The sequence below is a fragment of the Equus caballus genome, chromosome 24 (assembly GCF_041296265.1).
Source record: "Equus caballus isolate H_3958 breed thoroughbred chromosome 24, TB-T2T, whole genome shotgun sequence".
Taxonomy (NCBI): Eukaryota; Metazoa; Chordata; class Mammalia; order Perissodactyla; family Equidae; genus Equus; species Equus caballus.
In genome coordinates, this window is record NC_091707.1 from 26,187,630 (window position 1) to 26,213,085 (window position 25,456).

Genomic DNA, 25,456 nt, shown 5'->3' on the forward strand with positions numbered 1-25,456 from the left:
ACATGAGGTACCTAGAATAGTCAAGTTCATAGAGACAGAAAATAGGATAGAGGTGACCAGGGGCTGGGGAAAGCGGGGAATGGGGAGTTATTGTTTGAAGGATACAGAATTTCTCTTTCCGATGGTGAAGAAGTACTGAAAATGGATAGTGGTGATGTTTGTATTACATTGTCAGTTTACCTTATGCCATTGAATTATACACTTAAAACTGGTTAAAATAGTAAATTTTATGTATATTTCACCACAATAAGAAGATTTTTAATTATGATTAGCAATCAGTTTCCTAATTTTATCTTGTTTAAAAATTATCTAGGAATCTAATGATTATCCAGTAATTAACTGAAGTTAATGTCTGTCCAAAACTTGTTACCTAAAGATCATGGAAATTATCTTCAAGCGGGCATGCTAAAAACATAAATACTGTTGAAATATAATTTGTCAGACTAATGATTCAATTTAGTCAAACATTAAATATATTTTTTCATAATTCTAAGCATTATGTAATGTTAACTTGTTCATTCAGTAAACCTGAGTACATTTAGGGAAAATGACCCAAGGAAAACAAAATGTATACTTGTGTTATATTTAACATTGATAAATTTTTTTAAAGACACAATTTTTAAAACCAAAATTATTAAGCTAGTCTTGTTTGCCAAGGATTTACCCTAATTATATGAACATGGATTCTTAAAATATTTATGAGTTAGTTTCTATTAGAAGTTTTTTCTTAAGTCTAGCATATTTGAAGTATGAGAAATTCAGTTTCCTTGTTTGGGAGAATTATAAAACTAATTGACTTCTTTAAGCATTTTTTTATCTCCTAAGCCAGTTACAACTGAGCTCCTTTAATTTAATAGACCATATAGTTTAATTAATACTTTCCAGAGATTGGGAAACATTTCACACTAACACAATAGGTAAAGGTCTTTCTGAATTACAGACACACAAATACAGAGAGAGCTCATAGTTTCAATTCTACAACTTAAGCTACAGGTCCAGAGTAAACACGGAAACACAAAAACTCATCCCCACCAAAAACAAAAAACCAAAGACCTGTTCTCCTTCCCAGAGGGCACCAAATTCTTAATTTTTTTCAGCTCAAAATGGAGAAATAGACAAATAAAAAGGACTATAAACATGATTCTCATCATCTGTCACCCAGCAATGAATAGACTTCTGTAATCCATTTACAGAGATCACCAAATGGTCAGACCATAAAAGCAAAGTCCCAGGCACTGCTGCCACCAGAGGGCAGTAATTTCCTGGCAGTGCACAAACCAGAAACAAAAACAAACATAAATCAATATGATGGTTTTCTTTTTTTTTTTAAGTTTCTTTAAAACTAGAGAAACAGTCATCTAAGTAAAGTTCTATGGGCATTTGGGATTCACCTCTGGTTACCAAGAAAAAATACATGTGAGCTTAAGCAAGTGCTTACAAGTGCACTCCTCTGGCAATGCAGTCTACCTGGTTTTATTAGCTGAATCCATGGGACATCTCAGTGGATGATCTCTAAAACTGTTAAGGAATAAATTTTTTTAAAGGTAAAATCCTAACTTTATTACAAATGCCAAATGGCTACATATCAAAGATGATATTTCATTCATTAATTAATGAAGGAATCAGAAAGATGTTACCACTGGTTCACAGGAAAATTCGAAGAACATAAATATCTAGGCATTGGGAGGCTGAAATGAATTTACAAATAGATGCAACACTTGGTCATTATCTGCAAGGCAGTTCATCGCACTTCCATGGTACGAAAGAGTCCTTTAGACGGAAACCATTTACTTTACTATCAGTTTTTACAACTTGAGTTGTAAAAAAGCTAAAAGACTGTGAGCAGTGCAGATAATCCAGAATGGTCCACTACACAGGACACCTAGTAATATTTTTTGTCCACTTCAGTCTTTTACAATTTTTCTGAGATGTGAGACGAATACAGTGATGCCTGGATGTTTACAAAAGAAAATAAAATTTTTGTTCAAGATGTCCACAAGCCTAGTGTGCTTTTTTATTGCTTATACTATTATTTGTTTGTTTCTACTCATATGGATGCCACATAGCAGGATTTTGTAGAGGGCTAGATGACCTTTAATAATAAATGGCTGTTTGATTTTCTCAAAATTTGAATTAGAAAAGCCAAGACATTTTTATATCACTACTGTAGTTGCTAATAAAGGGGTTGACTTGCTAGGATGCTAGTTGTTTTTTCCTAGCATTGACCTTTGAGGAATATTGTAGACTGGTTATGTATGTATGTGTGGTGAATTAGTAATTATTATTTGAGCTGACAAATACATGTTCTCATGAGTTTTTCACAAAAATTATCAATAAATAGGAAGCTGTATTAAAATAAACTACATAGACCTTTTCCAAATCTGGAAAACAGTATACTTTGTGCTTTACTTAACAACATGAGCTTTGACATCAGATAGTTTCAGTTTCGTCAGTTATTAGCTCTATGACATTGGGTGAATTGCTTCTCCTTTCTAAACCCCAGTCTTCTCTAAGATAGGAATAATAATGATATTAAGCCACCTCTTACTTCATAAGTGAGTTATGAACATTCAAATAAGAAAATGGTTGTAAAAGCACTTAACACTGTATCTGGATAAAAGTAAACATTTAATATTAGGGGGTTGATATCCTCACTGATCTGACTCAACCTTCAGATGTTACTTATTCAGTTCTCCCTTCACACCTCCTCTCTCCCTTGCCCAACTGAACAATTATTTCCTTTTCCTTCTTATTCAACCTTTAGCCTTCTTTTAAGGCCTAGCTCAGTGGTTCTTACATTTTTATAGGTGGTGACCTTTGGGAACGTGATTAATGTTGCTGCCCCTCTCCAGAGGCTCACACACACCAATGTTGAGTACTATTGCAGGGCAGATACCTTAGATTAAGAACTCCTGTGCTAGCTAAAGTCCAGCCTCCTCCATAAATCCTTTCATAAATCCAGTCTATATTTATCTTTTCTTTTGTATTACATTCATTCACCAAATAGTTATTTTGACAATATGTATGTATCACTCTGCTAGATGCTGTGACTTTTTAAATGATTACGTATGACTTGGGCTTAGCTCTTGAGGAACTCACAATGCAATATGAGAAAATATGTTCTTAAATGAACCAGTTTTATAAGTGTATCATAACTATTAGTGTTCTCATGAGATGAGAACCTGGTCTACTCTTCCAAATTCCATTTTAGGAAATCCTATGAGATTTATCGGTGGTTCTTTTGAAACTACTTGGCATAATAAGTTCCCAGGGAACAAACTGGTTTAACCCAACGTCATCTTTCACCTTAATTTTTTCCGTGGCTAGTCTCTCCTTCCTCTCTTCAATTAATTCTTCCCCTTATAGCCAGAGTCAGCTTTTTAAAACATGAAGTAAATCATGTCACCTCTCTACTTGAAACCCTCAATGGATTCTCATTACATTAGAATAAAACCAAAACTCGTTGACATGTTCTGCTAGATTTTACATGTCCTGGTTCCTCCCTACTCTCCTCGTTGCTCACTAAGCTTCATCAAGCTTTTTCTTGCCTCGGGGAACGTGTTGTCCCCACTACCTGAAATGTTCTTAACACCACTCTGCCTGGCTAACTTCTATTTATTCTTTCTGTCCCAGTTGAAGTATCTCTTCCTCACAGAAAGACTTCTCTGATCTGCTTCCTCCAGTCTAAATTATGCTTGTAGTTATTCTCTCTCATAGCACCTTGTTCTTTTCCTTTATATTACTTATCACACTTAACAATGATATAGTACTTATTCATGTGTTTCATTTCTATATGTGTAGACTGTAAGCTCCATGAGGACAAGATCATTTCTCTTAGTTTATATGATCTATCCAATATCTAGCACAGTTTGGCACATAGTATACACTGTAGTAATATTTGTTAAATATGTTCCATCAAAAAAATATGATGCATCATCCATCTCCAAGGAATAGATGTCCATTAACCAACTTCACAAAATAGATACAAAAAAACCAAGGTATATTTATCAATTCCCATGATGTCTAAAGATTCTTCCATGAAATAGACAAATAATCAGCATGTTCTCTCCCTATAATAAGCCAATATATTAAGTGACTATAGTAATAATGATATAGATAATATTTGAATGCCAGCTATATAGCAGACACTATTCTAAGTTTTTTATATATACCATCAGAAATTCATACTGGAATACAGGTATCAGCAAGATTATACTTTTTAATTTTTTTGGAAGGCAAACTTATGTGGGAAAACAAATCATAATAAGGACTCTGATAAATACCACTGAGAACAAGAAAAATCCTGAATAATTTTAACCAATGGGAGAATAATTTTAATACGTATAAATAGTCCACGTAAAGAAACAGACTCATGTGAATATTTAAAGTTTTATTTTCATAAATAAAAGCTCTGTTATAGTCATACTTCATATGTTCACTATCTAGATGAAATCATAAAATGTGGCTTTTCTTTGTAAATATGATTCATAAATTCTTGTAGATTTTTTATAGCATCAATTTTAATCTAAATTCAGGTCTTCATATTTATTCTCATTAAATTTTATTTTGCTGCATTCAACTGATCAGTCTAGCTTAAGATCTTTTTAAAATCTCTATCAGCCATCGGTATATTACCTGTCCTTTCTATCTCTGTCATCTGCAGATATGTTTATCATGCTTTCATTCAAGTCACTGGTAGAACTTTTATTTAGGATAGACCATTTCACATACTACCAGAAACCCTGTTGGTTATAATTGCTTAACCAGCTAACATATATTTCTCTTCTAGCCCATCAAAACCTACTTTCTCTATCTTGTCCACAAGAATTTTATGAATGACTTGTCAAATACCTTACTGAACTCAAGATACACTGGTTTGGTAGTTTTGTTCTTTAGTAAAATTTTCTTAACGCTTAATCATAGCCTCTAAAGGATCAGTATCACAAGCCCTGGGAAGATAGATGAAGTATATTTTGAACCCATTTTGGTATTCATATGTGATCTATTTTTATTATTAGTTCAGATCCTGTATTGCACACTTGGATGTCTAGTAGGATTTTTAGAAAATGCAACCTACCTTAAAGGCCTCTAAACAGAGAAATTACCAGGAAAGGGTATACATGATGAAGCTAACCAGCAAGCTGGACAAGAATTCCAATAGCCTTACCATGGAGACTGACACACTGTGGTTGTGGAAGCCATACTCCTTCATACATGGCTGCTTTAGAAGACTCACTCCAGTGATTATAAATTTGCTCACTAGCTTCCCAAAATTAAATCCAAATAACAGAGAGATCTTCTGTTGTATTAATCTTGTGACTTTTCTGTAAATTTAAACATATTTTCAAAACAAAAAAAATTTAAGTGATGGAAAATAATGATTCAAAGGAGAAATTTATGCCCGCTTATGAATTTCCTTAGCATCAGAGTACAAATTTGTGTGTTTACTTTATTGGTATTCTTACTGGCATTTCAAAAGACTATTGAGTTCAAAAGGGGAAATGGTACTTTGGCTTTGTATTCTCATTTTGATAATATAACTTTCTTCTTTTAGAAGTGTTCACCTAATTAGTCAAATTAGCTTTAGGGCAAAACAGCAACATAGAAAGAATCAGCACAGTTCCTAAGAAAGTGTGTATTCCTGTTATAATTTCCCTTAAAGAGGAAAATTCTATTGTTTAAAAATTCACAGTTGAAATTACATTGCATATCTACATAGGGTTTGAGATCAACTGGGACAAATTGTTTTCTCCATGCTATCAGTGCATAAGAAAATAGGAATACAGATTAGTTCTCTAAAAGTAGGAATGTTATTTCTTTTGGAAGTGATTTTGGCATTTCTCCTTCTCATTTATGCTGAGTTAACCCAGTACAAATTCTACTTACCCTAGGTGGATCCTCACTACTCCTTGGCAAGCCTTTGGTTCATCTCTCGTCTCTTTTATATACATTGAAGAATTGCAATTTCAGTCCTTTACCTTTTTTCACATCCTCATTTCCCCTATTCTCTCCTCTTGTTTCTTGTCATAGTAAAATAAAGACCATCAAGGCTAAACATCTGTCCTTTCTGCTTAAACTATTTTTCTGAGTTTAAACTTTGTTCCATTCCTTCTGTCAAAGAGAGCTTGTATTTCTCAGTTAATGGCTGCTTCTATTTCTTTGTTTTTAAGGAAATAATTATTGTGTCAACTGTGTGCAAGACATTGTTCTCATTCTTTTCCTTCTCTCTAGTTGTTGAGTGTGTTGACCATTTCTTGATTTTTGAAACACTCCCTCTCATGGTTTTCACTAAGTTTTTTTAATTGTACAAGTAATATGTGAATACATTCTCCTTATTAAAATCTAAAAATGAAGCATAAATAAGATTGGTATCCATTTGAACCACCCTCTTATCTCATTCTCATTTGCCTTCCTGCTACCCCAGAAGTAGACACTTTTTTGTTAGTTAGAGGGGTATCCTTCAAAACTTTTCTATATTTCCTGTACAAATGTGGTAAATAAAATTCTAACACTTCCTAAGAGTGTGTGTGTGTGTTTAATTAAGACAGGGAGGAAGAGAAACTGACAAGCTGCTTCTAAAATTTATATAGAATGGAAATGCAAAGGGCCCCAAATAACCAAGACACTCTTTAATATGAAAAATTAATGTCAAAAGAACAAAGTGGGACCTGCTCTATAAATATCAGGAGTTAATATAGTTAAAGTAGTGCATTATTGGTACAAGAATTAACAGTTAGTCCAATGGAACAGAATATAAGCCCCAAAACCACCAACACACATGGACACTTGATACATAACAGAGTTTGTATTACACATTAGTGGAGAAGTTCTTTTTTCAATAAATGATACAGGCTGTCCACATGAAAAAAATGAAATTGGTCCCCCATCTCATACAATATACAAAAATCAATTCTAAGTTAATTAGGAATCTAAATAAGCAAGGCAAAACTATAAAGCTTTATAGATTGATAGAGGACAACATTTTCATTATGCTGGATTAGGGAAGGATTCTTTTTTAAATTTAATTGAATTAAAATTCACATAACACAAAATTCACCATTTTAACCATTTTGAAATGTACAATTCAGTGGCTTTAGTACAGTCACAATTTTGTGCAACCATCACCTCTGTCTAATTCCAGAATGCTTTATCAACCCCCCAAAAACACCATATCCATTAATCACTCATTCCTTATACTTCCTCCCCCCTTTCCACTAATTTGCTTTCTGTTTCTATGGATTTGCCTACTCTGGACATTACATATAAAGGGAATCAGACAATATGAGCTTTATCTCAAGCTTCTTTAGCTTAATGTCACGTTTTCAAGGTTCATCTGTTTTGTTGTATGTGTTGCCCCTTTTTACAACTGCACAATATTCCATTGTATAGATATACCACATATTATTTAGCCGTTGATCAACTGATGGACGTTTGGGTTGTTTTCACTTCTTTGTTATTAAAATAATGTATCTATGAACATCCGTGTACAAGTTTTTGTTTGAACACAAGTTTTCAGTTCTCTTGGATATGTACCTAGGAGTAGAATTGTTGGGTCACAGGATAATTCTGTGTTTAACTTTTTGAGGAACCACCAAACTTTTTCTGCAGAGCTGCACCATTTTACATAGCCAACAGCAACGTATAAATTTCTCCACGTGTTCACCAACATTTCTTATTTTCCTTTTTTTAATTATAGCCATTGAGTGGGTAGCTATATATCTCATTGTGATTTTGATTTACATTTCCCTAATGACTGATGATGATGGACATCTTTCCCTGTTGCACCTTGGCCATTTGTATATCTTCTTTGGAGAGATGTTTATTCAAGTCTTTTGCCTCTTTTTTTAAAATGATGGTTTTTTTAAATGTGTTACTTTGTCTTTTGTTGTGGAGTTGTGACTTTTATGTATTCTGGATACTAGACCATTAACAGATATATGATTTGCAAATATTTTTTCCCATTCTGTAGGTTGTCCTTTCAACCTTTCTTAATGTCCTTTGATGCACCAAAGATTTTAATTTTGATGACGTTCAATTTGTCTAAATTTTCTTTTGTTCCTTGTGCTTTTGCTATCATATTCTAATAATCCATTATGAAATCCAAGTGATGAATATTTACCCCTATGTTTTCTTCTAAGAATTTTGTCATTTTAGCTTTTACATTTAGGTCTGTGATCCATTTGGAGATAATTTTTGTATGTAGTGTGAGGTAAGGGACCAACTTCATTTTTTTAAAGGTAGATATCCAGTTGTTCTGGCACAATTTATTGAAAAGACTGTTCCTTTCCATTAATTGTCTTGGCACTTTTATCAAAAGTTAATTAACCTTAAAGGTAAGAGGGTTTATTTCTGGATGCTCATTTCTGTTCCATTGGTCTATATGTCTATCCTTATGCTGGTATTACACTGTTTTAATTACTGTATCTTTGAAGTATAAGTTTTGAAATTGGAAAGTGTGAGTGCTCCAACATTATTTTTCAAGATTGTTTTTGCTATATGGAGTCCCTTGAGATTCCATATAAATTTTAGGATGGGTTTTTCTATTTCTGCAAAAAATTCTGTTGGGATTTGATAGGGATTGCATTGAATCTGTAGATTCCTTAGGGTAGTATTGCCATCTTAATAATATATGTCTTTCCATTTATTTACGTTTTGTAATTTTCGGTGTACAAGTCTTGCACCTCCTTGGTTAAATTTATTCCTTAATATTTTATTCTCTTTGATGCTGTTGTAAATGGGAGTGCTTTCTCAATTTTCTTTTTGAATTTTTCAATGTGTGTAAAAATACAACTGATTTTTGTGTGTTCTTTATGTATCCTGCAACTTTGCTGATTTTATTTTATTAGTATACATATTAGAGAGAGAGACTATAGAATATTATATACTATATATAACTTATATATAGTATATATATATAATCCTAAAGAATCCTTTTCATGTCATCTATGAATAGAAGTAGTTTTACTTTTTCCTTTCCAGTTTGGATGCCTTTTATTTCTTTTTCTTTCTAATTTTCTTGGCTAGAACTAGTACAATGTTGAAAAGAAGTGGTGGGAACAGACATCCTTGATGCTAATCTTAAGGGGAAGTCTTTGGTCTTTCATCCTTAAGTAAGATATTGGCTCTGGGTTTTTCATTGATGCCCTTTATCCAGTTGGGGAAGTTGCCTTCTATTCCTAGTTTTCTGAGTGTTTTTATCATGAAAGGGTGTTCTATTTTGTCAAATACTTTTTCTACATCAATTGAGATGATTGTGTAGGGTTTTTTTTCTTCATTCTATTTTATGTTGTATTACATTGATTATATTTCTTATGTTAAACCACCCTTACATTCACGGAATAAATCCCACTTAGCCATGGTATATAATCTTTTTAATAATGCTGTTGGATTCAGTTTCCTGTTATTTTGTTTAAGATGTTTGCATCTATATTCATAAAGGATATCGGTCTTTAGTTTTCTTTTCCTGTCATGTCTTCACTAGTGTTTGATATCAGGGTAATACTGGCCCCATAAAATTAGTTAGAAACTGTTTCCTCCTCTTCTGTTTTGTGGAAGAGTTTGTGAAGGATTTGCATTAGTTCTTTAAACATTTGATAGAATTCTTTAGTGAAGCCATCTCATCCTGAGTTTTTCCTTTTTGGAAGTTTTTTGATTACTGATTCAATCTCTTTACTTGTTATATGTCTATTCAAGATTTTATATTTCTTCTTGAATCAATTTTGATAGTTTCTGTGTTTCTAAGAATTAGTCCATTTCATCTTGGTTATCCAATTTGGTGGTATACAATTGTCCATAGTATTCTCTTATAATCCTTTTTATTTGTGTGAGATCAATAGTAATGTCCTCACTTTCATTCCTGATTTTAATAATTTGAGTTTTCTCTCTCTTTTTTCTTGGTCAGACTAGCCCTGATCATAAACTAAATTATGCATAGTTATTTTAAAATTTAAAATAAATTTTATAATTAACATAAATATTAATTGTAAAAGTAATCCACAATATTTGTCCTTATATTTGTATATTTTTAGAATAGTGCTACTCAATTACATCAGTCTTTATCATGTTGATAGGTATCATGAAATAATAATAGCCAACATTTATTAAGTATTTATTGCTTGGAAGTGCTAGTGTAATTATATACATTATCTTATTTAACCCTCAGAAGTAATCCAGTGAGGCAGATGCTGCTATTATCCTCATCTTTTAGATAAAGGAAATGGCAATTTTAAAAATACATTCATCAGTGTCCCAGCAGAAGTCATAACATACAGAAAATTGAGAAGAATTTAATAAGGGACTATGGCATTTACAAAGGTTTGGGCAGATTTTAGAGAAAGCAGCAAGGCATAATGCAGTGCCCTGGGACTAGTAATAGTGGGAATTAATTATTAGTACCCCTAGTCCAAATGGGGCAGAGGTGGGGAGCTGCTGTTGGAATCCAGAAAAGAGCTGTAAATAGGGTCATCTGACAGGGTCTGTGATCTTAGCCAACCTATGGTGACCTGGTAGAGAAGAAGCCAGGGGAATAAATAGCAGACCATACTCTCCTCCAACCCTTCAGCTTCCTGACAGTGCCTCCCCTTGGCTGAACCCAAATAGAAACCAGAAAGCACAAAATAGCTTGTTGGTTCTATCCATACAGGTCATCTTGGAGCAGAGAGTGAAGGAGGGTGGAGAATGAATCTAAAAGCGAAATGGAAGATACCTACGAATTAAATAACTGTTAAATGGCAGAGGCAGTACGTGAATGTCAAACACTTTACCCTTATCCACAATACTATATGCCTCTCATAAAAGTTTTGTGAAATATTATTTGGCCAGGGAAAATATTCTAGATCTGAAGATTTCTGTTCTATCCCAAATTGTTGGGTGCATTTATACCTAACAGTAAGTGAGACCAAATATGAGAGCTAAGCAGCAAAGAATGTCAAAAGAAAAACACGTGTGGGTATTGATTTTACATGTTGGTATTTTCAGAATATTAAACCATACTTGTTCCCCTTGCTCAGATTCCAGACTCCATCATTTCTCGTGGCGTTCAGGTGCTCCCACGAGACACAGCTTCCCTCAGCACTACTCCTTCAGAATCACCTCGTGCTCAGGCTACATCTCGCCTTTCCACAGCTTCCTGCCCAACACCAAAAGTAAGTGCAGTTCCTTGGCACCTTACACCTGCTCTACTATGTAAATCTGGGAAAACTAACCAATATTTCCCTCTGTTTGTCAAGGTTGGATTGCATGCAAGATAATATAGTTATCACCTACTGTTTCACAAACTGTCTTATTAGGTCAATAGTAGGACAATAGAAATTTCATGCAAAATGTCTACTCCTGCATCACTGCTACAGCTCTCATATTCTGTAGCTCCTATTTCTTTGCTGTAGAGCTGCTATTTTTTAGCATACTGAAGTTATTTGTTTATGCAGAGGATGAATGTATTTGTGGCCAATAAACAGCAAAATTAACACAATAAAATAATGTTACCAGAGGGATTTTTTTAACTTGTCCAGGCTGGGGTAGCTCCCTGCTCTAGTATCATTCCAAATTTTTTCAAATATCTTCAACTTGGAATGTTGCTGCCTAATATTCGGAAACAAATCTAAAATGATTAGAAAGAAAGTTTTAATGCCAACCTTTTGGGGAGGGAGGAAGTATCTTAGTATTTATTTTTTATACTTTTTCCCAAGTGTCAAATCACATATGGGGGGAAAAGGTTTAGACGTTTATTTGCTGCCCACATCTTCACGTATATGATAAATTAAGTAGCAAACTTAATTATGTCTCTGACTGCTGTCTTTTGGAATGTCCCTTCCCTGGTTATGTTAGTTGTTGCTGCTTTTGAGTTTTCTATGTGATAGATCCAATACTGGCATCAAAAAGTTAATAGTAACATTCCTTCTTATAGTGTTAGCTATCAGGCTATACACTTAAATTATTCTAGGGATCCGCAGGTAATTTTTCAAACTGTGGCTTTTTCTCTGTCATCAAATTTAAGGACTTATGTAGCTGTCTTCCTCAATTCCAACTTTTCTATGAGTTTTATGAATGTTATAATTAGATTTAACTAGAAATGATATCAAGCAGTTCTTGATATGTGTAGTGCAGTTGCTTTTATGTTCCATGGTACAACCTTCTCAGCAGTCTTCAGAGTGTTGCTGTTGTATATCATTGTTTTTAGACTTGTGTCAAAAATAACTGATACTAATTTTATAATTTTAAAAAATTGAGTTCCTAAATCTTAAATAAAGAAAAACTGTAAGAACATTCCTGATATGAAATGTATGTTAATGCCATTCAAGCCAGTCAGCTACATCTTTAACTGAATGAAAACATGGAGTTCTCAAGACTTGAACTGGATAGAAGACTCTCATCCATGTCTTTTAAATTTTTGAAACAAAATAATTTATTGTTTGCATTAAATTCCGCCTGTACAATCTTTACTCATTTATAAAGTCTGGGAAATAATTAAAGCTAAAAGTTAAGTCCACTATAAATGTTTAGTCATTCACAAAATATTAGGACCAAGGTATTGGAAATACATAACTATCCAAGACACGGTATTTTTTTCCCTAATAATATACTGTGAACATAAATATGTTAAGCTAAATTTAATTATACGTAATAGTTCCTGAGCCTTTTTAAAACTTTGTGATTACACTTTTAATTACAAAGGGAGTATAAAATACAATTTTTAAAATCACTTAGTGTTTCTAAATTTGCTAAAGTGAAATCCTAAAAATAAAAATGTTCACATTTCTTAAGTTATTTTGCTTATTGCAAAACTTTGGGGCAGCAAGTAGCTTGTCTTGATATTTTTTCCTTAGTTAATGCTTAGATGTTCAAACTGACAATGAATTCAAATAAAACAGTGTATATGAATATCTTTTTTTCGAAGAATTGTTTTCCTCTATTTTTATCTAGGAATAAGATTCTATTCCTTTTAGATAATTTTGATCAGCACTAGAATGTCTACTTCAAAGATAAATTATTGCTTTTATCTAATTTTAAATTTAAACTTTTATGGGTATAATAAAAAACTAGTTTGAATATTGATTTTTTTTTTATGGAGTAAAGAAAGTCAAATTAATCCTTCTATTAAAAGTCTCAAATTATAAAACAGCTTAATTGATTCTAAACTACATGCTCTTATATGTGCTTTTATGTCAGTGACAGATATAAGCCCTGTCCTAAACCTTACAGTTTAGTCAATGGTATATTAAAATAAATAGGTAGATAAACATAAATACTAATGATTGTAATTTCACAATAATAATTATAAGTTGAAATTAATGTTAAGAAGAAATGAAAAAGTTGTAACGATAAAAAATCATAGGAGGGAAACCTCACTTAGATAGATGATCAGAGAAGGCCTCTCTAGGATTTCACCAGGGATGTGAATAATGAATAGAAACAAAACAAAACCTTTGGGCTGAGTGGAGGTTTTGAGAATGGTATTCAGCAATAATGACCACTTTAAAGGCAGCTGTTACTAGGCATTTGTCACCAATCAAGAACTCTCAGACTAAAACTTCATTAGTACAAGAATAGTCTAATTCGGTGACTTCAAAATCCAATTTCAGATATCAGGATTTTTTTATTTTAAATAATGAATTTCTTTTGCCTTTGCCTACTGAATCAGATTTCAGCACCATATGTTGTAGCACTTAAATCTGTCCTAGGTAAATTATTTATTTGAATTTTGTTACATAAAAATTTAGAGCAGAGAAGAAATCAAAAAGAAAGTCAGGTTTCTAATTTGAGATATGGGTAAATGATGATGCTATTGAGTATATTAAGGACTAAAAGAGAAGAAGCAAGTTTTGAGGGTAAAAGAAAGGAGTGTTAATGCTTTTTGGTTTTGAATGTATTCAATTTGAGATATGTGTGAGACATCCCAGGAATAATGTCCAGCACAAAATTAGAACACAAGTTGAGTCTGACATTTTTTTGCTACTGCATCTTGGTAGTGATACTTATAATTTAGTTCATATTAGTGTTAGCCAAACCCCATAGAAATCTCCCTTCTACATTTCAGATTATCCATGCAGTCTGTCATGTGCAGAAATATATGTTCAAGTATATTTTCTTTACATCAGAAATACAGTACAGTCTTGAATGATCAGCACTGGAAGGAGCATTTGACTTGATAATAGAAGACCTGGATTCGAATGCTGGCTTCTCTACACAATAACCACACTACGTTAAGCAAGTTGCTCACCTTTTTAGAGCTTCATGTCTATGATAAAACTGTTAATCCTTGCCTCCCCAACAGGGTTGATTAATTTATTAAATAAGTCTTTGCCTGCTGCTGGCAAAGCTGTAGTGAGCAAGTAGACATTAGTCTTGCCTTTACAAACAGACAAAACAGGCAACTACAAATTATAATAAAGTGTAAGTGCTATGACTTATCAGCAGGGGTACAGAATACTCTGAGAATAACCTTCAGAAGCCCTTAATCTAGTCTTCGTGAAAACACAAAAGGGTTAAATATCCAAGTTATGATTGAAAGCTAACAGTTCCAACCTTTCCCTCTGTAGCTTTTTATCACTGAGCAGTGTTCAAGATGAAAGACTTCCTGTCTATTTGCATATGTGCATCCAGTTGTCTTAGATCAACAACTATAATATTAAACATTATTTTGGATTCACATTTTATATGTTCACTGCAATATAATATCCTAGATTATACTTTGATCCTTTAAGATTAAGATTCTCCAGCCATAGTGAGTATAAGATCTATAAAATATACCAAGTTTAGATTTCCTTTTGAGTACACTCATCACAATCTAATGAAGACAACCATATATTATCTTTTCTAAACAATTCTTCGTAGAATAGCATTATCCCCAGCAAATATTTACTTGCTGAATTGAGGTAATATTTTATTGCATATGGGAAAAAAGTCATTTCTCTTTTATATCAGGTATCTCCTTTTAATGAAATCTGACTGAAATGAAGAATGATTTTCACTCCTCTTGCTTTATGACACAGTGAAGTGTCTTTTAAGAACAAACTTGAGATTTTAGTCTTTCATTGCCCTAAGTAAAATAGTGCCTAATCCAAAAAAGGTCAAGTGGTAGTTAGATTCTGCTTAAATAAGAGTAGGCAACATCTAGAGGACTCAAGTTCATAAGTGGTGATAGTCCCGCAAAAATAGTTTGCTAAAGGAATAATTCTGTAGCAGATAAACTCTGTTTTAAAGTGAGCGTGACTCACAGCTTAAATGAGTGCTGATTCTCAGTTATGAAAGGCAGCAGCATCTCTATTAGAAATAAAGAATAATGACCAGAGGAAAACCAAAAAAAGAAAAATCTGAACTTTCAATCATTTTACCATTCCCTATAGATGTTATTAAAATAGAGAATTTTTTTAAATAGAGAATTTTTAAAGACTAATTTAATTCTTCTTTTATTCTCTAAGCATCTGAAGTTTGACTTAAAAAATAAATAAATAAATATAGTCTGTTGTCACATATACCCTTGTACCTTACAGGTCAGAATAGAATTTTGTGCCCAGAGTAACCAGCAAGTTATTTTTTTTTCTCTTAGGAAGAAAATATAAGCACTGTCTATCTAATTGAATTAAAGTTTATAAAGTGATTAAAAAGTGTAGGTATTGAAATATCTTTATATGAAGGATGTGTTCATTTAATACACTAATGTGTAATCTTATATTCAAACAAAATGCAGAATTATGACTTCTCTATAGCTTTCTGTTATTGTCCTTTGAGCTAAAGTATTTAGATTACTCTGGATAAAGAATAAACTATTTTCTTAACTCACAGTTTTTAATGTATATGTCTGAAAGGCAGTATGATTTCCTTTACATATAAAAATGACATTATTGATCCAGTATCAGGATAATAGTCCCTCTGAGATTTTTTCCTAGTGATTGTAGTTTTTACAAACTATTCCATATCATCACCACTTTCCTTTGTGAACATCAGGCTGATCATGTGATATGGCTAGTTCATTGGTTCTAAACATGAGGTTCCAAAGTCATTGGAGAATCTCATGAAGTTGCTCAAATTCTAGCCTAGATCAAGGCTCTAACCAGGGCCTGCAAATTATTTTCCACTATTTTTAAGAGTTTAAACAAAATCAGTAAAACTACACTAACCATCAAGTTTCTTTACTTTTGTTTGAAATTACATCAACATTGGTATATCAACATCTGTTCAACTGTTAATGACATTATAGAAATTATAGATTCTACATGTAAAGTGAACAAACACCAAAAACGTTGGAGAACACTGAATTAGTGATATTAAAAGTACATTCTCTAGACATAAAAATATGTTTTCTTTTGTGCAAAGTTAACTGCCCCATCTGGGAGTACTGACCAATAATATTCTCAACATTATTGGTCAAATCCTGCAGTTCTCAAACTTAATGGTCTCAGGACTCCTTCACACACTTAAAAATTAATGACTCCAAATAGCTTCTGTTTATGTGGGTTATATCTAGTGATATTTGCTGTACTATAAATTAAAACTGAGAAATTTTTTAAATGTTTTTTTCTTCAAAATAAGAATAATGAAGCCTTTATATATTAACATAAGTAACATTGTTATGAAAAAAATACTTTCCAAAACAAAAAAATATCTGCTGAAAAGGATGGAATTGTCTTACATTTTTTCAAACATGTTTTGATGTCTAGTTTAATAGAAGACACCTGGATTCTCACATCTTCTGTATTCAGTCTGTTGTGATATGTTGTTTTGGTTGAAGAATATGAAGAAACAAATCCAGCCTCACACAGTTATGTAGTTAGAAAAAGGAAGGACTATTTTAATGGCATTTTCTGATAATTATGGATATTCTTTGACACTACGTCAAAAATTTACAATTGATAGTCTATTAAAAGTTAATTGAAGTGTGGAAGCTAAAACCCTGTCAAGGACCATTTCATTCTCTCATGTATTAAAATCCAGTGGTCTCTCTTGAACTTTGAATGGATCTTGTATATAACCAGGCATGATTTTGGAACACATTTCTTGGTCACTTGGAAAATATAAGTTCTTCCAAGTGTTGACGTATTCTATTATATTATATAAAAACATCATCTCTGTTAATATAACAACCAAGCTCATTAAAAAGACTTGAGAGCATTAGAAGCTCTCAAGCTCACGGTGATATATGTTTTCCACAATTCTAATTTTTGCTTCAAAGCTAGAATTTTATTTTTGGCAGAAAAAGCAACAAATCCTGTCTTTTTTCCTTGAAGTGACAGGCTCATTTCATTCATTTCTGAGAAAATGTCTAGCAGACCTCTAAGTCTGAATAATCATAGTCTGTCAGTCATTCTTTCATTCTTTCACGTGAAAGTGGTGTTCTGTATGAAACCTGGCTACTTCAGCTTACAACTCCAAACAATTTCATAGGTGCTCTTCCTTAAGACAAGCATCATCCTTTGGTATGCAGTGGAAGTATTTTATTCATACTTCCCATTTTGTTACACTCAAGGGACAAATTTTAGTTAAATTAGTATTTACTGTTTCATTGAGGACAATGTTAAATGAAACTAGCTTTTCCTTTTTGAAACTGTTAGGTTTTTTTCTCTTAGTACACAGTAGCGAATAATACAATGACTATTCATACTATTTGGATCCACCACTTTGATTTGCACTAAGGGGCCAACCAACCATTGCTTTTGTACCATTAGTGCAAATGTCAACATAGTGAAAGAGGTAAATAATGTCTTAATACTATTATCAAAATAATTCGGCCTGTGGACCCCTAAAAGGATCTCAGGGACTCTCATGGGTCCATGAAAAACACTTGAAGAACCACTATTATGGACAAATGAGCAAACTGGCTTGTTTCTTGAAAATATCCTGGGTCAAATTATGTATGTTGAATCTTAGTTTTCATTATTTTCCATTGAGACAACGTTATAATGATATTCTCAGTCCAGAAATCGTATCCTTTATGTAAATGACCACTAGTACCATGCTTAAGCATTATAAATGATTCACCCTGACTCTGTGATCCAGATTAATTCTAGGGCAAGGAACACAGATTCTCCTCCCTGATTAAAAATGAGAGAAGACATCACAAAGGAGTCACAAGACCAGAAATTATAATTCCCAGCTAACTCTACTCATTTCCATTGTGATACTACTTCTGCATTTGGATAGCAACTAATATTTCCCCAGGATATCCTGTCTACTAATAGGTACACAGAGAGCCCTCTTTATCTCATAACCTAGTTATTAGAAGATAATTTTATTAGGGATATAATTGGGAATGCCTCTTTTTTTTTTTTAATTAGTTTGAAACATTTAAAATTAGTGAGATTTTAAATAAAAATATCAATTTTCAGCTTTTCCTAAAAATATTAAGTTGACATTACTGGGCCAGCACTGACATACATCAATAATCAGCTGGCATTCTTTATACCCTCCAGGCTGTTTTACTCATTTGCGTTAAATGACTGGCTCCTATAGACTTTTGAGAACAATTTCCACTCTTGTTCATTGTTGTCCAGTTTCTCCTTTATAACAATGTTTATTTTACTATTTATTCTAGTTTGATAGCAAAATATATTCTTGAGACTTCAAATAAAGGATGGTTCTCTTATGTACTTTTTAATGAGAAAGGCACTATCCAATATGGTAAAGTATTTTGTATTTTGATAAAACTAAAATTAGATAATAATATATTTTAGCTATTAATTTTGAGTTTACAAATTATTTTCAATGGTTGTTCTATGACATTCTGCTAAGTGTACAGGATTTTACATTTGTTTCTGTTTCTTCATTCCTCTAAGTGTCCCCTCTGCATTTATATATAATGATAGTTGAAAATGGAAATCCCACATTCTTTTCTAATTAGTTAATGTTCACAGAGTTATATTCATCACTGAAGCTAAGTATAACTTAACTGTGAAATGTATAATTGCAACTTTGAAATATGACCTCACAAATGAAATTTGATTAGTTAGCCCAAGAAAATATAGCTAATGAGAAATCATTAGCTATAGAGGTAACAGTTTCATAGCTTAGACAATCTAAAGTGGTGTGGTCTTTTTTTATTTAAAAAAAGTACATACATACTCATTTTAGAAAATTCATATAGGCAAAAAGAGGAGTTCTCATAAGACTACCCTTAATAAATAACGACTTAAAATTTTGCTGTGTATCAATCATTCTGTTATTTTTTTCTATGCATGCAAATACTTTATATAAATGGATCTAATGGGAAGGCAGTGATTAAGAGCTCAGGTTCTCGAGTCTAACAGGCCTGGCAATGAATCTCAGCTTTATCACTTTCTATATGTGTGGCTTTCAGAAAGTTACTTCACCTCTATAACCTTAATTATCTCATCTGTAAAATGAAAAATACTACTACTGTTTGCCTTATAGGGTTCTTTTAAGGTTTAAATTTTAAAATGCATATAAATCACTTATCACAGTGTTTGAAATGTCAGAAGTGCTCACTAAATGTTAGCTATTATTATTAAACTATATAATATTGTAACCTGTCTTATTCATTTAGTAATATGAGCATCTTTCTATGTCATGAACGTCTTTATGTTTTTAAATGACCTTCTCTGATATTAGTATTGATTGTTGTTTGGTATTCTAATTTGTGGATGAGGCATAGGTATTTCACCTACCCCTATTTTGGATATTTTAATTGTGTCATATTTTGCAGTTTTAAAAACAATGCCATGATACTCATCTGGAAGGTAAATGTTGTAGAGTCTTCTTTTAATTAAACTTAGCAACTTATGTTAATTCTACCTTTGTTGAAAGTATCTGCAGAACTTTTAGGCCCTTGATTCCTGTAATTTATATGGATACCAGGAAGAGATCATTTTTGCATCTTCATGAATTCAATTTAATGATATTCTGGAAGAAACCGTTTTTAACGTTTGCATTTGACTGATTTATTGGCAGACATTTAAAAATTATGGATCCAAAGTTGTTTGAAAAGTTAACACCGTTGGATAGGTAAAAGTATTGCACTGTGAAGCACTAAATATTGAGTATCAGTCCTAGTCTGCCACTTTATAACTTTGTGAGAACTAGTGGACCTCAGTTTCTATATCTGTAACATCATGGTATTAAATTAAGTAACTCCTAAAGTCCCCTGTAGGCTTACAATTTTATTCCTTTGAAATAAGTTTTTACACTGACTGAATAAGTATTATTCTGTTTAGCTGTCTTTTTGATATTACATTAATATCTAGTTCATATAAAATAATTTGCGTTTATTTATTTCACCTTTTGCATTCCATGCTACTACGTAAAGGTAGAGATTATTAACTGAAAATATTCTAGCTTCTTTTAAGATCTTTCTCATTTAGGTGAAACGTGTCTCTGTTAAATGGAGCATTGATTTCTCTTGGTATCCATTGGAATTTTGTTCAAGTTATAGGAAGACAGGGAAGTAAGAACGGTAGAAATACAAGGAGTAGTGAAATTAAAAATACTAGTTTTCGTTTAATAGCTTTAATTCCTATAAACTTCTTTTTAATGGTTTGGGGCATGTTTTGTGCAAAAACAGCTCAACAAAAATACTCTGTGCCATCATTATTTCAGCAGCAGAATTGATTAGATATAGCCATGATTCAGATTGATTACCTGGCTGTGTCTCATTCATGTCTTTAATAGAAAGCATATCCCAAAGTAAACTATTCTCTAGATGTTTATATTTTAAAATGATACATATTCTAAAGTTGTGCATTCTCACCCAAAACTTGAGGATTATCTGCTCTCTCATTCTACTTTCGTTAAAGACAAATCATACATTCATTCAGAAATGTATTCAACGAATATTTTTTAGTGCATATTGTGTCAAATACTGTGCTAGATGTTGGGAATACAGCGATGGATAGACTTACTAATTCTGCCCTCAAGGGTCTTATAGTGGAGCTGACGTGGAAAAAAATCTATCAGATAAAGGGTTGAGAGCCTAAAAGAGCTCTTCTAATCTCATAGGAGAAAAAAGAAATAGAATGAGTAAAGGGTAGGAACAGTCTTCATAAAAGGAAGGAAGTTCGGCAAATATGTGGGAAAAAACGTACCCTTTCTCTAGAAATCTATTAAAAATTTTAAACAATACAGATTTTACAATCAAATTGATAACTATTTTAAAATTATACTCCTCTATGCCATAATGAGCAGTGATATGAATATTTCTCTTCACACTAGTAGGAATATAAATTTGTATAACCTTGCAAGCAAACATTATTTATACATATGTACATAAATTTAAAAATTTAAAATTTTTCTTATGTTTTAACTAATCACGTTGTTTCCAGAAATTATCCAGTGGAACTTATCAGAGTCCATCAGAGACTTATGTACAAGATTATTTATCACAACATTATTTATATTCATGAAAAAGTAGAACCAACTTTAATGTCTATGGTTAGATAACTTGTAGAAATACATATACGGGTTATTTATATAACCTAAAAATCATGTCTTTAAGAATATTTAATGACATAGGAAAATGCTCAAAATAAAATACGTACTTTAAAAAAGTAGTAAACAAAACTGCATAGAGTTGGAAGTCTAGGTTATATTATTTTTTAAACCAGAATGATAAAAGTTTTTGTTTGTTTTGTTATTTAGATAATGGTCTGTTAATGACAGGGTGTCTTTTACCTGATTTTCAGATTTATAGCAAATCTTCATAAAGCCAACTATGATTTATTCATTTTTTACCTGTATTTTACACTATAGCATTTTTATATCCAGACTAATCCATTCTATTCTTAATCTTCCTAGTAGAAAATTATATCATATTTCAATAGAAGTTTTAAAATAAACTTTTTTCTGTCTCATACACAAATAATACATAATTCTTAAGAACATATACTGTACTATTTAAAAGTTATCTATTTCAAAGTGCCTAATAAATCCTTTCATACCACACCTTTGATGGGCTTCATAATTTCTTTTTAGACAGATAAGAAATTTGGGAAAACAGAACATAGATTGGATTATTCTCTGGCTAGTGGACAGGAAATAACTTGCTTAAAAGTCTAATTTTGTATAGATTGTCTTATTTTGGAATCAAAGCTATTATAGAAACTTAAGAATCAAAATTACAAATGCATAATAATATATAAATAATTTCAAATGTTAATAACCCATGAGAAATCAGAGCCTTTAAAATAAAAAATGTCCTAAGGATAAAAATTTTTTGTAGGGGGAGGGGTTGGTGGTCTGTGACTTACTATGAAGATTCTAATTTTTGTCTTCTTATTTCTTCATTATTTTTCACAACTCTTTCCTTGATTGTCTCTATCTTTATATTGGTTTAGTTTATAATCGTATTATCTTTCTCCAGAAGCGCATTATTTATTTTTTCTTGACGCACCTCTCATTTTCATTTCTTTCCTCTTTTTTTACTTTGCCGTAATAATCACAAATGTTGAGCTCACAAGTAAAACTTTTTAAAAAATCTCCTCCTCCTAAGCATAACTACCATAAACAATCTATAGCTCTACGTGTATATACTGAGTGATATTGGATGGAAGATAAAAACAATTTCTAAGAAAAAAGTTTTATTTCCTATCATTAATAACTTATACTTTAAAAAAAAATTGGCGCAATAAAATAGAGTTAAAAATGCTTATCTCGGGACCAGCCGGGTGGCACAGTGGTTACATGCTCATGTTCCGCTTCAGCAGCCCGGGGTTCACAGGTTTGGATTCCAGATGCGGAAATGGCACCACTTGGCAAGCTATGCATGTAGGCGTCCCACATATACAGTAGAGGAAGATGGGCATGGATGTTAGCTCAGGGCCAGTCTTCCTCAGAAAAAAGAGGAGGATTGGCAGCAGTTAGCTCAGGGCTAATCTTCCCAAAAAAATAAAAAATGCTTGTCTCTCAGGGTGAACATCATTAGATAATTCTAAAAACAGAATAGTTCAGTCCCTAGGGCAAACAAACAAACAGAAATTTTTGTTTAATCTATATAATCTTAATCTAAATCAACATAAAATATATCATGGGAGAAGGAGGGGAGATCTACATTAGTCATTCCATAGATGAGAACCTAAATTTAATGAAAAGTCCTGAGCGTCAGAGAATTTAATACCAGCTGTGTTGTTTTCTAATTTATGTCTCCAGAAATCCATTGACCTTCTCTAGACCTGAGTCCTCTCATCAATAAAACAAACAAACACTAAATATACCACCTTTTCTCAGTTTTTCACCAGACATCTTGGAAGTAAATAAAAGTGTGAAGGCATAGACCTAGTGTTAGGGGTGCCTACCTTAATGTGGTTTCTACAAGCCTGAAATTTCTTTGAAGTTTCATATTTTATTTTAAAAATTAATATAAAGTTGGCTTTCTACGCTAAAATCTATATGTTTGCTTTAATAAAAATATAACATTTACAGCTACTTATTATTGGCAAGGGAGGTGAGGGTGGGATGGGATAGTCTTCTACCTTGTTAACAGTGTAAATGATTTTATAGTGAGCTCAGTTTTGGAGAAATGGGCTAAATCAACAATCCATATTGTGTTAACATCCAGACAGTTTCTTTTATTGCATGATATTGCTAGAATCCAAAGGCGAATACAAATAGCAGAGTCATCCTGGTAAATAATCCCTGATGATAAATTCCCCAGTTACCCCCTGAAGAAAGATTCCTGGAATGTTGCAAAAGAGGTGATACAGTGCAATATTGTCACACTGTTTTTAATGGATATTTTGTTCAATATATTTTACTTGAGAGCCTGAATAGAAGATAAAATGTTTTGGATCCTCTGGTTTTTCTTTTGCAATCTCAGTGAAATACTTCTAAGAAGATTTCTTCAGGGTAGAAAAATTTTTAGTGTTAAGGTTTTTTGGTTTGCAACTAATTTTAATTTTCAATATATTTAAATAAACTAGTAATCTCAACTGGCTAACAATCCCCACAACTCTTTACATCCAATTCTCAAACTTCATTTATATTGCAGTGATCTTATATGCAATGTAAACATTTGCAGTTTAACTTCTCTTAGTTACTGATAGAGAATGTTTAGGCTCATAGAAAAATATGTATAAAATTAGCTAATGATTTGAGGCTCTTATAATTATCATAAACAGTAAATTAATTCATCTTACCCAGATGCTAATATTTTGTGATTTCTTTTAAATTCTTATCAAAGAAAAATAATAATCAAGCATTTGGATTAGCTGTGAACTTCTTTTATTTTATACTGCTCTCCATCATAATTGATAATTAAGGATTGACTAGAATAAATGAAAGCATTACATTTTAAAATCTATTGATTTGGCTTTTCTCTACTTCTCAAGTTTTTGTTTATGAGACAAATCTTTTTCAAATTCTTTCTGAAGTTTTTCAGAATTATTACCTCTTTCAGGGACCACAAAAAAATCACATGACACTTGAATTACAACCACTTCTGGCTTTAATAACCACATTGTTTTTCTAAAGTCTTCCTCTTATGATAGTTTCAAATTTACAAAGTCACTTTATATATAGAAAATTGATGTCAAGCATTGACAGATGAGCTGTCTGCTTCCAAAAATCGTTGTTTAAATTGGTATTATAGTCTATCTGTTTTTCACGTTCAGAGTTCAATGGTGACTATCTTTTCTCTTATAATTCATTCTTTTAAGTTTTTGTACTTGCACTTGCATTTGGAACTGAAATGGCATAGGAATATTTTCTTCCATAAATATAATAATATAAAATTTCTTCCATAGATGGAGAGTTAGATAGACAGAGACATATATACATGTACATCCTCTTATAAGCATCACTTTTTTTCTAACCCATTTATTCCAGGTATATTAAGGGAATACAACTTTAAATTAGAAATCAGGAACCATGGATGTTGTTCCTAGATTTGTCATTAATGTTCTATGTAACCTTGAAGAAGATACCTTATGTTGCCAGACTTGATGTAATTTTAAGCCTTCTGCTAATAAAAGACAATGTCGAAAGTAGTATTCACTTGTTACTATATAACAGTTCTGAAAATCTTCAGTTTCTGAAAGTTTTCAGAAAACAGCAGAGGCATTAGACTTTATATTTTTTTAGGAAACTACCTAGTTTATCTTTATAATCAAGATATTGTGAGTCTCCATTTAAAATGGGAAACAGCTTTTGATATAAAGATGTTCTCTGAATTCAAAGAAAATAACACAAATGAATGACTAGGTATTATGAACTCCCTGTCCATCCAGAGGCCCTCTCTTACAGAGTGTTGCTGTTCTAACTAGTATCCATTGTTTCTAAATTTGAAAATTCTGTTATACCAAGACGAGTGAGAATTGGTGATTGTCTTTTGGGCATAACATTTAGTTAACGTTGAAGATAAAAGTAAAAAGCTTTTTATATCAAGTAAAACCAAAAGTTGACACAATTCTTATGTACCAAGAGGCTTTTTTTCAAAATGAAAATTCAATTTTCTCAATATGACTCCTAAATAATCTCCATATGCTATCAGAGATGTCCTAAAAGGGATAAGACAATC

General features: G+C 32.1%; 1 protein-coding gene across 50 annotated transcripts in view; it reads left to right on the forward strand.

Moving 5' to 3' along the window:
• GPHN (gephyrin) overlaps positions 1 to 25,456 on the forward strand; it is a 562,862-nt gene that overhangs the window by 344,658 nt on the left and 192,748 nt on the right. For all 50 annotated transcript variants that reach the window (XM_023627936.2, XM_023627927.2, XM_070249606.1 and 47 more), the window contains one exon: positions 11,010 to 11,144. In XM_023627936.2, the coding sequence (XP_023483704.1) occupies positions 11,010 to 11,144 (135 nt within the window). The remainder of the gene's footprint in view (positions 1 to 11,009; positions 11,145 to 25,456) is intronic.